This window comes from Pygocentrus nattereri, chromosome 27 (assembly GCF_015220715.1).
Source record: "Pygocentrus nattereri isolate fPygNat1 chromosome 27, fPygNat1.pri, whole genome shotgun sequence".
Classification (NCBI taxonomy): Eukaryota; Metazoa; Chordata; class Actinopteri; order Characiformes; family Serrasalmidae; genus Pygocentrus; species Pygocentrus nattereri.
In genome coordinates this window covers 22,855,985-22,868,864 of record NC_051237.1, presented here as the reverse complement: position 1 = coordinate 22,868,864, position 12,880 = coordinate 22,855,985, and the positions used below count along the sequence as shown (strand labels likewise).

General features: G+C 41.8%; 1 protein-coding gene across 2 annotated transcripts in view; it reads left to right on the top strand.

The window, feature by feature from the left end:
* The window catches only part of si:dkey-222b8.1 (uncharacterized protein LOC560317 homolog), a 39,312-nt gene extending 34,486 nt beyond the window's left edge, over positions 1–4,826 (top strand). For both annotated transcript variants that reach the window (XM_037535479.1, XM_037535480.1), the window contains exon 12: positions 403–4,826. In XM_037535479.1, coding sequence (XP_037391376.1) covers positions 403–614 — 212 coding nt within the window. In that variant the 3' untranslated portion in view covers positions 615–4,826. The remainder of the gene's footprint in view (positions 1–402) is intronic.
* The last annotated feature ends 8,054 nt before the right edge of the window (positions 4,827–12,880 follow it).

The following is a 12,880-nucleotide window of genomic DNA, read 5'->3' as shown; positions in this document are numbered from 1 at the left end:
CTTGCTTGTTTTTTCCCCCAAAATAAGAAATTCTTGTTACTTTTTGATTTAATAAGTTGTTTTTATTGGCAAAAACACACTAGTTGTACAGTATATCGCTGCTGTCTGACCAAAACCTGATATCTCCACAATGGCAACTTTACAGGAGAAGGAAAAAAAATTACATTACTTTCAATGAGAGTCAATGGAACCAGAATTTTTTCCAAGTCATTTTTGGCCTTTTATTTTGGTCCGTCCTTCATGAAATTTACACAGAATATAAAAGCCAACATGCATTTTCAAATTATGTCCAAAACTGAAAATCGACAAAAATGGAGATACAAGGTTTTGTTCCAACAACAGCGATATATTTATCAGAGGCAGGCAACCCACAGATCTGATTCTGCTTCCTCTGCCCTGCAGGTTTGTCAGCAGCTGCAGGAATCGGTGTAGACGACCTGCGGAGGCTGTGCATCCTGCGGCTGAGCTTCGTGAAGGGCTGGGGGCCCGACTACCCGCGGCAGAGCATCAAACACACCCCCTGCTGGGTGGAGGTGCACCTGCACCGCGCGCTGCAGCTGCTGGATGAGGTTCTGCACACCATGCCCCTCGCAGACCCCGGACCTTCTAACTGAGAAGAAGGAGATAAAAGAACACACAAACATACACTTAGCTATACACTGAGTTGCCAGGTTAACCGGATTACCTTGTATGTACACTCGGAGGCCATTTTATCAGAAACACCTACCATATAGGTGCTTTTAGCAGGTCTTTTCTTTAATGTATGGGTTTTGTGGCCTGGTTTGCATGCTTGGTTTCCAGATGTCTTTCCAAGTATGAAGAAAGCCGGCTTCATGCTTTGATTGGAAAGCATACAGTACCAGAAACATACAGTATAACATTACATCATTGTGCCCATGAAGGATGATGTAGTTGCCTGTCCCGCTATTAACTGTAATCTACATTAATCTGTCACATGGTGATCGTATAACATAATCTATTCAGTAATTATGAATAGCTCAATACTGTCTGGACATATGGCCTTAGGTTCAATTAATCACAAACTGTAAAATTGAGATTTTTCCTTTTTAAAAAAAAGAATTTCTTCACTGTTGAGAAAACCGTACTCTCTTTTGGTTGTAGACGTCTAGACGCCGCTGTTATCAGGACAAAACCTTCTTGTCGTTTTCAGATTTTGTCATAATTTGGAAAAAAATCCTGTTCCTCTTTACATTGTATGTAAATGTCATGATGAATGGACCAAAAGAAACGACCCAGAATGACTTGGAAAAAATTCTGGTTCCATTGACTTGTAGGTTTTTTTCCTCCTCCTGTGAAGGTTTGGAGATACGAGGTTTTCTTCCAACAACAGCGCTGTCATTTTAAAAGGCCAGCTGCCCCTGAAAATTTTCCAAAATGAATCAGCAAAAATCTTTTTACATTCACTCCCAATACAAGTTCAGAATGTTTTTCCTTCTCCGTAAAAATGACTATTTTGCAGATGCGAGGTTTTGTTACGACAGTGAAGATGAACATATTATATTTTTTATTTATTCTGAACAAAAATATAAACGCAACGCCTTACTGAAAAGATTTAACGGAAACCCTGGGTGTGGTAGCAGCACGCCACATTTCTTTGGAATAAGTATTCTGTAATCTGTACTTTTGTTTAAGTGTGAGAAACACCAAAAGTGGTGCATTTATATCTCTATGGTGTTTAATCCAAAACCTGTAGTGTCACCACAAACCACTAGGGGGTTGTGAAACCCTGGTGGGGGAACTAGCTCTTCATCAGTGGTCAGTTTCTGGATATATTTGGGTGGCGAAGCTCTCTCAGCCTAGCAGAGGCAATGGAGTGTTCAGAAGTGCCAGCAACACCACCCAAATAATATCTGAGGCTTGGTGGTCCCAATTTGACCCCTTTCCACCGGTGGCAAATCAGACTTGCGTATCAGGATTGCAGTATATAGCTGTAATTTTATGACGTGCACCTTTATGGTGGGCGTTTCTAATAAAGTGGCCAGTGAGTGTGTATACAAGGTGGCTGTATCTAATAAAGTGGCAAGTCTTTATATACACACACACACGGCGAACGTATTTTACACACTGAGCAAACGGCACCGGTTTTACTTTTTAATCCTCATCGTAATCCGAAATGCAGACCTGTAACTCCTCGTTTGAGATCCCTCAAATTCTTGTTTTCCAAAGGTTTTGCCATAGAGTTCTCCTATAGGGATATGCAGTTGCATTTCTTTGCAGAATACAGTTCTATAATGTACTTTAACACTGCATACCTTCGGATCAATGCACCGTTTCCACAGGGTTTATTGCAGATTAAGTTCAGGGAAAATAGCTTTACTGTCCGTACACCTCTCCGAGTTTTTGCACATCATCTGATTATAGTAATAATACAGAGCAGACTGCCGCAGGGTTTGCAATACTTTTAAACCTGTTCCAAAACAATGAATTTAGGGGATCGAGTGGCAAATCATGTTATTTGTCAGTATGCACACCACACGCCGTGCAAAAGTCAGAGACCACCTTTCATCCATTTCATTCATTGAACTCGGAAGTAGGCGTTGGGTCCGAGTGCTTCATTCCTCAGTATCGGGTAAAATTAATTTTATTATCAATTTTAACACAAAAACTTTTCTCAGTGTTTACGGTGTCCACTCTCTACCTTTATTCCAGCTTTTCAGAAGACTCCCTTTCAGTTTCTCAAAGAAATCTGCAGACACGCCTCCAGAGTTCAGTCTTAGAAGTTGGTTCGTTGCATGCATTTAACGCATTCAGTGGGGCTGAGGTCCGGCCTCTGGGGCGGTCAGTCCATCGTTCAGCTTCTTTGCTTGATGCGTAAGTCGCCTTTTCTCAGCGAGGTTCTTCTTGAACATCTACACGTCCTTTCAGACCCTCAGCGCTGAGCGGTCTCCTCGCAGTGGAAGGATTGGACAAACACCTGTGGATGTTTTCAGATCTGAGGCAGCTCGAGTTTCTCCTCGCTCTCAGAGATGAAAGCTTTCAGTGCTGTTTGTCTGATGGGGGCAGTTTTGTTGTCTACCCGCTCTTCCAGGTGGTTGTTAGGAATCACATTTTCTCTGTAGATGTTAATCAGATTTTGACCTCCAGTTTTGGAAGCGCCTGTTTTTTCACCTTTGTCATTCTCCTTCCTTGTGCAAGTGGATTATTTTAGATGTCCTCAGAAGCATCTCCCGAAAAATGAATAGCTTGTACTTAGTGGTTGTTTTGACCGGACATTAAGTAAATAAAGGGGGTCTTTGACTTTTGCACTGTATTATACACACACGAAATGATCAAATATAACTGGTATGCGGGTGAACAGGAAGCTGTCGCTTTTTGATCACTTTACACACACGCCAGCGTTGACTTTGCAGGTTCGTTGACCTTGTGGCGTTGACCACAGAGCTACTGTTCACGTCAGTGACCTCAGAGCAGGCCAGAGGAGACCAGAAGACCCTAAACGATTAGCGTTAGTGGATCAAAAACTGTTCAGGAAATGTCTCAGACTGGGTCAGACGGATGAAAACAGAACAAACCTCGAAAATCTCACTGTCTCTGTGCTTGTGCTGTGTTCCTCTGTGTGTGGAATCCACTTCCACTCCCTGTGCTCGACATAATGTCTGGCTGACCACTAGGGGTGTAAAAATGCGCCGTGATTCAACTGCATCGAGTTTAGAACATTATAACGACCAATAATGTATCAAAAATGTATGCCATTATTTTTTTGGGCCCAAATAAACTGTTCAGGCTGCTTTCAAAGCCAATTGATAATGTTAATAATAACTAAAGTTTGAAAATACTGGGGAAAAATAATTAAAAAAACCTTGATGTGTTGGCTTTAATGTACCATTCCTCAAGTCACATTTGGTGAGTAATTAGACAGTTTTTTTTTATTTATTTTAAAATTAATTAGGAAAACATTCAACACCTTCATTTACAATACTTCCTTTATGTGAATACATTTTCAATGCATCAAAGTTTATTTTTTTTATGCCTCCCAAAGTGTAAAAATGTCAAGTGGTGCGACCATCCAACCGTATATGCAGATTAATAATTTTAAAAAAAGGTAATTTTATATAAATTCTATATATAGTCTATTTTACAAAGGACTTTTATTCTGCCATGCTTTAAAGAAAGAGCATATTGCAATACTAAGGCCAGAGATTCACAAATATTGAAATAATTGTTTTTGAGTCAAGGCTGATTTAGTTTACCACGTCATGTGGTGCGACCCCAGGACAAACACGAATATGTTACTATGAATGTGTTTTTATATATTTTTTTAAAAGAAAAAAAACAGGTTTTTACAGGTCCAAGTGCAAAAACTAGCTGATACACATTTTCAGTACTTTTAGTGAATGTGAGGTTGCCCCACTTGGTATTTTTTAGGCGGCAAAGTTGTTGATCCTATTTAAAAGTGAATGTATGCTTTTATAAAAGCTATGAAACGGATATGATCCTTGCAGATCCAAAAGTGTGCGTCGTTTCCTTTTTAATCGCTTTTAAATTTATTTCTAATCATTTGTGCGTTGATATTTTCTGCAGGTGCTGTTTTGAAACGGCTTATTTGTTATTGAGCCACTTGTGTTTGTAAGTGGATCCTGAATCACAGTGAACGAATTGAATCAGACTGAATCAAATTGAATTTTTGCGATTTCATGAGGCACTGAATCATTTCCTAAAGAGTCATAATCAGACCGAGTTGAGACTTACACCCCTACTGACCAGCCAGCCATCTTCCTAGCTACGCGAGCACAGCCTTCGAGCTTGTTTATTTTCATACCAAAAAAAGGACAAAAAAAAAAAAACTAAACAAATAAGCCGAAATCGTCAGCTTTAAAAATGGTGGTGTTGGTATTTTGTGGTGACGCAGTTTCGTGTTTTCGTAACCAAATCATTTTGCCATGTGGTGTACGATTCACCAAAGCCAGAATACCTCATCATAATTGAGCATGAACCCAATGGATTTACTTTATATGCCAAAATATGTCGGGTAATCTTCATTATTTGCATTCATACACTCACCTCACGCTTTGACCAAATCAGTATTGGGGGGTCATGAAGGAAAGGGAAAAGACTGTGATGCACCCACTGTTTTAATGCAAACCATCATCTTTTCTGCTTTATATTTAGTTTCCCAGTGTTTCCAGAACTCCTGCACTGTATTCTTTACTTAAGACATACATACTGTTCAAAGGCTTGGAATTACTCATATTAATATATTCAATATGCAATATTAATTTATACAATGTAGATCTAAATATTAGTGAAACCAAAAGTATTTTATGTTTTATTCTATTTCAGGTATTTTGGGAACAAGAACATATTAAAAGGCAAACAATATACTGTCACTGTCTACACTACCATTGGAATTACTTCTAAATTATTATTGTTAATTTATTCAATAATAATGTAAACAGTGTAGCTTGAAGTGCATTACGCTATTCACACTGTAAGAAGGAATTCCAAAATGTATGGCCCGGCTTTTAAACTACCGCATTAGGAAATCCAAGAAAATGGATTGGAGTATTGTTTTCATTGCTTATACACTATGTGGCCGGAATAATATTGACACCTGACTTTCACACCTATATGACCTTGTTGGGCATCCCATTCCGAAACAGTGGGCATTAATATGGAGTTGGCTCCTCTTTGCTGCTGTAACAGCCTCCACTCTTCTGGGAAGGTTTGTGTAAGATTTTTTAGTGTGTCTGTGGGAATTTCTATCCATTCAGTCAAAAGAGCATTTGTGAGGTCAGAGACTGATGTTGGACAAGAAGTCCTGACTTGCACTCGACGTTACATTTCATCCCAGAGGTGTTCCGTGGGGTCGAGGTCGAGGCTCTGTGCCGGCCACTGGAGTTCCTCCACAGCAAACTTGTCAAACCATGTCTTTACGAAGCTCGCTTTGTGCACAGGAGTTCAGTCATATAATTGACTGGAAGCATATAAATATAAAGCATCAACCTTCACTGGAACCAAGGAGGCCAAAGCCTGAAAAACAGCCCCAGCCCATTATCCCTCCTCCACCAAACGTTACTGTTGGCATTCTATTAGGCAGGGTTCTCCTGGCATCCACCAAACCCAGATTGATCCAACAGACTGCCAGATAGTGAAGGATGATTCATCACTCTCAGATGCACGTTTAACACTGCCAGTGATAGTGCTTTACACCAGTAGTTCTCACTCTTTTCTACCCCAAGGCCCACCTGTTTATACAGTGTATCACAAAAGTGAGTACACCCCTCGCATTTCTGCAGATATTTTATCTTTTCATGGGACAACACTGACAAAATGACACTTTGACACAATGAAAAGTCGTCTGTGTGCAGCTTATATAACATTGTAAATGTATTCTTCCCTCAAAATAACTCAATATACAGCCATTAATGTCTAAACTCCTGGGCATGGAGTTTACCAGAGCTTCACAGGTTGCCACTGGAATGCTTTTCCACTCCTCCATGGCGACATCACGGAGCTGGTGGATATTCGAGACTTTGCGCTCCTCCACCTTCCGCTTGAGGATGCCCCAAAGATGTTCTATTGGGTTTAGGTCTGGAGACACGCTTGGTCAGTCCATCACCTTTACCCTCAGCTTCTTCAATAAAGCAGTGGCCATCTTAGAGATGTGTTTGGGGTCATTATCATGCTGAAACACTGCCCTGCGACCCAGTTTCCGGAGGGAGGGGGTCAAGCTCTGCTTCAGTATTTCACAGTACATATTGGAGTTCATGTGTCCCTCAATGAAATGTAACTCCCCAACACCTGCTGCACTCATGCAGCCCCAGACCATGACATTCCCACCACCATGCTTGACTGTAGGCATGACACACTTGTCTTTGTACACCTCACCTGATTGCCACCACTCATGCTTGAGACCATCTGAACCAAACAAATTAATCTTGGTCTCATCAGACCAAAGGACGTGGTTCCAATAATCCATGTCCTTTGTTGACATGTCTTCAGCAAACTGTTTGTGGGCTTTCTTGTGTACAGACTTCAGAAGAGGCTTCCTTCTGGGGTGACAGCCATGCAGACCAATTTGATGTAGTGTATGGTCTGAGCACTGACAGGCTGACCCCCCACCTCTTCAATCTCTGCAGCAATGCTCACGGCACTCCTGCACTTCCGTGCTATCTATCCTATCTTTCAAAGACAGCATTTGGATGTGACGCTGAGCACGTGCACTCAGCTTCTTTGGACGACCAACACGAGGTCTGTTCTGAGTGGACCCTGCTCTTTTAAAACGCTGGATGATCTTGGCCAATGTGCTGCAGCTCAGTTTCAGGGTGTTGGCAATCTTCTTGTAGCCTTGGCCATCTTCATGTAGCGCAACAATTCGTCTTTTAAGGTCCTCAGGTCCAGATCCATGGTGGAACTTTCAGTGACCAGTATGAGAGAGTGTGAGAGCTGTACTACAAGTTTGAACACACTTGCTCCCTATGCACACCTGAGACCTAGTAACACTAGCGAGTCACATGACATTTTGGAGGGAAAATGACAAGCAGTGCTCAATTTGGACATTTAGGGGTGTAGTCTCTTAGTCCTCACTTTTGTTGCGGCGGTGGTTTAGACACTAATGGCTGTATATTGGGTTATTTTGAGGGAAGAATACATTTACACTGTTATATAAGCTGCACACAGACGACTTTTCATTGTGTCAAAGTGTCATTTTGTCAGTGTTGTCTCATGAAAAGATAAAATATCTGCAGAAATGCGAGGGGTGTACTCACTTTTGTGATGCACTGTAAATGCAAAGAATAGCGGCCCACAGAAAAACTAAAATCTACGGTTTAAATACAATTTTCCCCCTTCTTAAATGCCGAAACTGAAAACCTGCTAATCTGGGCTGAAAAAGCTCAGTGTGTCCTTTTTGGTTCGGTCACACGTCTCAAAATTTGCAGTTCGCTGCAGATTTCTTTTAGTTTTGGGGGTATTCACGATGGCCAAACCACAGTCCAGTCACCAGGCTTTTGGATTAGCGTCATAACTAACAGTAATAATAACTTACTCGCTCCGCCGAAGCTTGGCCAACTATACGTTCCAGTCCTCGAGCTAAAATCAGACGCAGATCTTCACGCAGCTTGTGGTGCAGATATGAGACCAAATGAGGGTCTGTAAAGAGTGAGATGTCAGAACAGGCAGATTATGTTGACAGTACAGTGCCGACATGCTGCTAGAAGAGGAACGCAAGCTCTGTTGATGAAGCCCCTCGTTTCATCACGGATTGCTTCCCTCCAGCAGCCAGGCCTTTTCACAGATTAACTAAAGAAAAGTTGTGGCATGCACTCCACCCCCCACCCTCTCGCGGCTCTCTCCCATCCGTCCTCGGTGGGGGGTCACATAATCCAAACAGGGATGGCGTGAAAGCGCCCTGAGAAACCTCTTCGTCTCTGGCTTGGTAACTATCTGCATCACACGCCACTGGCTGCGTCGTCTCAAACTAATAATGAGCTGTGTTTTTATTTGTACATATATTGGTTATAATTTGAAAACGTTCGCTTCTCGATTCTTAATTATTGAGTTAATCTTGTTTCCTCTTTTGTTTTTATGACACTAAAGTGATGTTACCAGCCCAGTACAAACTACTGGAGTTCAGGCCTGTGGACCACTGCAGGGTGCTTCATAGCACCCTAGAGAAACCCTGCTGCACCACTGCAACCCTACACCACTCCAGGCGACACATGGCATTGCATTTAGTGATCTTAGGCTTGTGTGCAACTCCTCAGCCATGGAAGCCCATTTTATAACTGAACTATAAGCATAGTTCTTGTGTTGATGTTCCCTCGAGAAGAAGGCTGGAAGTCTGTACTGAGTGATGTGATGAAGTATAGCTGGTTTTTATGTGCCATGTGCTTTTGATGGCCCTGCTTTGTGAGTTTGTGTGGCCTCTCGCTTCAAGGCTGAGCTGTTGTTGCTCCTAGATGCCTCCATTTCACAGTGATAGCACTTACAGTTGACCGGGGCAGATCTAGCAGGGCAGAAAACTGACCTGTGGCAGAGGTGGCATCCTATGACATTTAAAGTCAGTTATATTTTAAAGCCATTGTTTGTCTATGGATACTTCATGGCTATGTGCTTGATTTTCTGCATCTGTGAAGCAAAGGGTGTGACAAAGTTAGCCGGGGTGTCCACATACTTTTGGCCACATCGTGTGTATATAACACATTTTTAAATATAGTTCTGTATCATTAAAAAAAGTTGAGTTGACTCAAATCCTAATGGAATGTGAGTTTTTAACTGAATAGAATCAAATCCGTACTGACCACCTCGCCATCGTCCTCATCACTCAAAACAAGAGATGCTTTTGAATGTGGCGCAATACACGGCAGCCAATCAGAACAGAGCTCATTTACATATATTGAAGACACAGGAACAAAAAGACTGTATAATTCTAAGGGATTAAGAGAATTTGGAAAGTTTGGTGCGTAAACCCATAAAAAACATGAGTGGATGCCCTAAATAAATAAATAAATAAATAGTTAGTTAGTTGGATATGGACCCTAAGATTTTTATATTATAAGTTTGTCCGTTGTCAAATTTCTTACCTACACTATTATCTACAGAAATTGCTTCGTGAGTTATCTTCTCCCCACTTTTCATGGTTGAGGCGTAGATGTTTGTTTAATTGACTGCTTTTATTTTATTAAAAGCATTAATTCCAACTTTTGAGCGGTAGCGCGTCTGAGTTATACAGTCGTAGGCGAAAGTTTGAGCGCCCCTGGTCAAGTCGTATGTTGTCGTTTTTATCTAAGTGTGAATAAAGTGAACACATCCTCTACAGAGAACGCACTTCCGCGCATTTTAATACACGATTGCTGTTAATTTCCGTTTAGTTACGGCGCATTTTACTCATATTCCAGTTCGGAATAAATCAAATCGGGACAACCTGAACAACTTTTGCGTGCGACTGAGTAGCTTAGTTTGAATGAGGAGAGCGAGAGACTCTGGAGTCTGGAAACACTGTTCTATGCCATAGTGATAAAGATATTTCACTTAACAGGGAGGGATAATTGTACGGTTTAGGTTGTGACCCGCGTCTGTAAACAGCCTTAAAAGCTTTTTCGGAAGTCCAGACTGTAAAGTGGCTCCTCAGATCCAGAAGAAAACTGCTTCAGGTGGTAACAAGCAATTGAACTAGTTTTATTCAAGCTACGCTGATTGATAAGAATCGTTCATTCAGAGTATTTATTTAGGTTGAACAAAACGAGTTCATTTATTTTAGGAAGATCTGAAGAGCCACGTCTTACGGTGCGAGCCCCATTTAGAGGCTGGTGGTCGCCAACTCTTTCCCACAAAGTCTGCCTTCTTAGTCCTGCATTTTCCAGCCTGATCTCTATACTGTTTGGCTGACGCAAGCAATCATTTTGACACTTAGGAAACCAACTGACTTCACACACACTTACAGTAGGAGCCAATCAGATGAAGTAACTGTCACCTGACAGGTGCAGGTTGAAAAGCGCTGGACTTTTCTTTCGATTCCTCCAGAGCCCCGCTGGTGACATCTTGTAGTTGTGGGAATGAGATGATTAAGTCGTGGCCACGACTTAGCAGTTCATGGGAATGAGATCCTAAGGCGTGGCCACGACCGAGTGAGTCCTGATCTTCCTCCCGTGCTTTACTAAGTCATGGCCACGACTTAATCATCTCATTCCCACGCCTTACTAAGTCTTGTTTCTCATGCGTTAATAAAGCGACACACATTTGTATTCATGCAGGACGTCCCCATCAGGGCTCCGTAAACCCCACACCTGATTGAACGAACCAGGGTCTTCAGAATATCTTCATCGGGGTCTGATTTACGGGCTTATGGCTTTTGATTTGGAGATCTACAGGAGAGGAGGGTGGACAGGGAGAAGGTTGGAGGGCACCGCTTGGAGCACGTTTGAGTGAAAGATGATGAGATTACGTAACAGAGTATTCAGTAAAACAGTATTTCCCTGACGCACATGGTCAGACACACGTGGCCGTCGTAACTGCAGTGTTCAGTGCACTACATGCAGGTTTTTGGTACATTAGAAGCCCCTGTCAAGCACTATATGTCCAAAAGTTTGTGGACACCAGTGTTTCTTCTGAAACGAATAGTGAGTTTTGGGAAGGCTAGATGTTGGAACATTGCTGTGAGGATCACTCAAACTCATGCCAAAGTTCCCTTGCTCCAACGCCCAATGCTGGGGGGCTTTACACCCCTCTGGCCCAGGCTTGGCATTGAGCACAGTGACCTCAGGCTCATGTGTAGCGCGCCCTGGTTTATTGCTCTGTGCTTTTCTGTGGAGATAACACACGCTGTGTCAGCAAAGCTGCACCTTGAAGGAGCCGAGGTTCATTCATTACAGTTGGTGTCCGGATGCTTTTGGGCATACAGTGCATTTTTTTAGCATAGTCCTTGTGCCTTCCCCTGGCATCCACCCTTCATGAGTCATCGTTTATTTTTAATTGTGGGTGTAAATTGTTTGAGTCGAGTGATGAAGAAACCCCTCAGTATGGAATGTAACTACTTCAATTCTCTACCAGTTATAAAGAGCTTTCAGGTTTTCTTTGAAGAAGAAGAAGAAAAAAAAAAAAGGTCCCTTGTCTGTAATTGGACGATGCAAATGATGCTGTCTCCCAGTTTTCTTTCTGCAGGGTGGATCATGCTGGCTCAGGTCACATAGAGAATTACAAGCCTTTAAATACAGCTACACTATTTATGCATTCTGCCTTGTTTCTTCTTGTTGAGCGTTATTTAGTACACGTTGAATTTAGATGTCAGGTATCGCTCATTGTTTGGTGAGTGCCTTTGTGCCGCTGTGTTGCACTGGGGCTGAAACCTACGGTTAAAACCTGTACTTTAAAGGGGAATTGCGACATTTTTTTCCCCAGAGTTTCTGTGTCATCAAACGGCTGAGATGTGAATGAAGTCATTCAGAGCGGTCTGGTGTGAAACGCTCAGTTCTTCAGAGACTTGGGAGTCAGAACTGTTCACAGTGGTGGTGATAGGAACCAGACGTCCGCCTCTAAAAGCTCCCTCACGGACAGTTATTGCATGAAATGGTTATGAATTCACTGCTGATGATGTCTTTTTTTTGGGAGAGTTTTTGGCCTAAAACGTATTTTTTAAACGGGAGGGATGCATGGGAGGCATTTCACGAAATTCGAAATTCCATCGAAATTCCATATAAAACCTCAGAGGACTCGGGTGGCTTCGCTGGTGGTTTTGGATAGTAAATAAAATGGCTATGATTGTGTTCACATGGCAACCCCTGGTTCCCATCACCACCACTGTACAGAAATCCGAACCATTTCACACCAAACCACTCTGAATCACTCTGTTTACATATAGATTTTTTACCGAAATTTGGGAAATCTGTAGAATTCCCCTTTAAATTCACATTACAAAGGCAATGTATGCTTGCATTCTTATGTGCAATTAGTGATTTATTTTTATTTTTTTCCTCTGAGCTTGAAGTCTGTTCCGTAACACGAATCCATTCGGCTCTGCTTTAATCTGTACATAACGGTTAATACAGGAATCCTTAGTGTATTAACGTGTAATTTAGTGATTAAGCTGGAAGGCGTCTATTATGAAATAGAAATAGAATAGATTCCAATTTTGGTACTCATAGCTTGCTTATTGCTGTAACTCAGAGACGAAAGTCGGGTCAAACCCATTAATTAGTGATATATTAGCGAGTAGGCCGATCAGTTATTGTCCAGTTTGTTTTGCCTTAAAAAAAAAAAACAAAAACAACAAAAAAAACCAGATGAAATGAGATCAAAATTTACTGCAGCTGTTGCCATTCAGTGAACGTACGTTTATTTGTAACGCCTCACCCACTCAGAGCTAGTCTATTCTGCACCATTTAACCTAGAATAGATTTGATGTTCTGTCGTATCCGAGAGT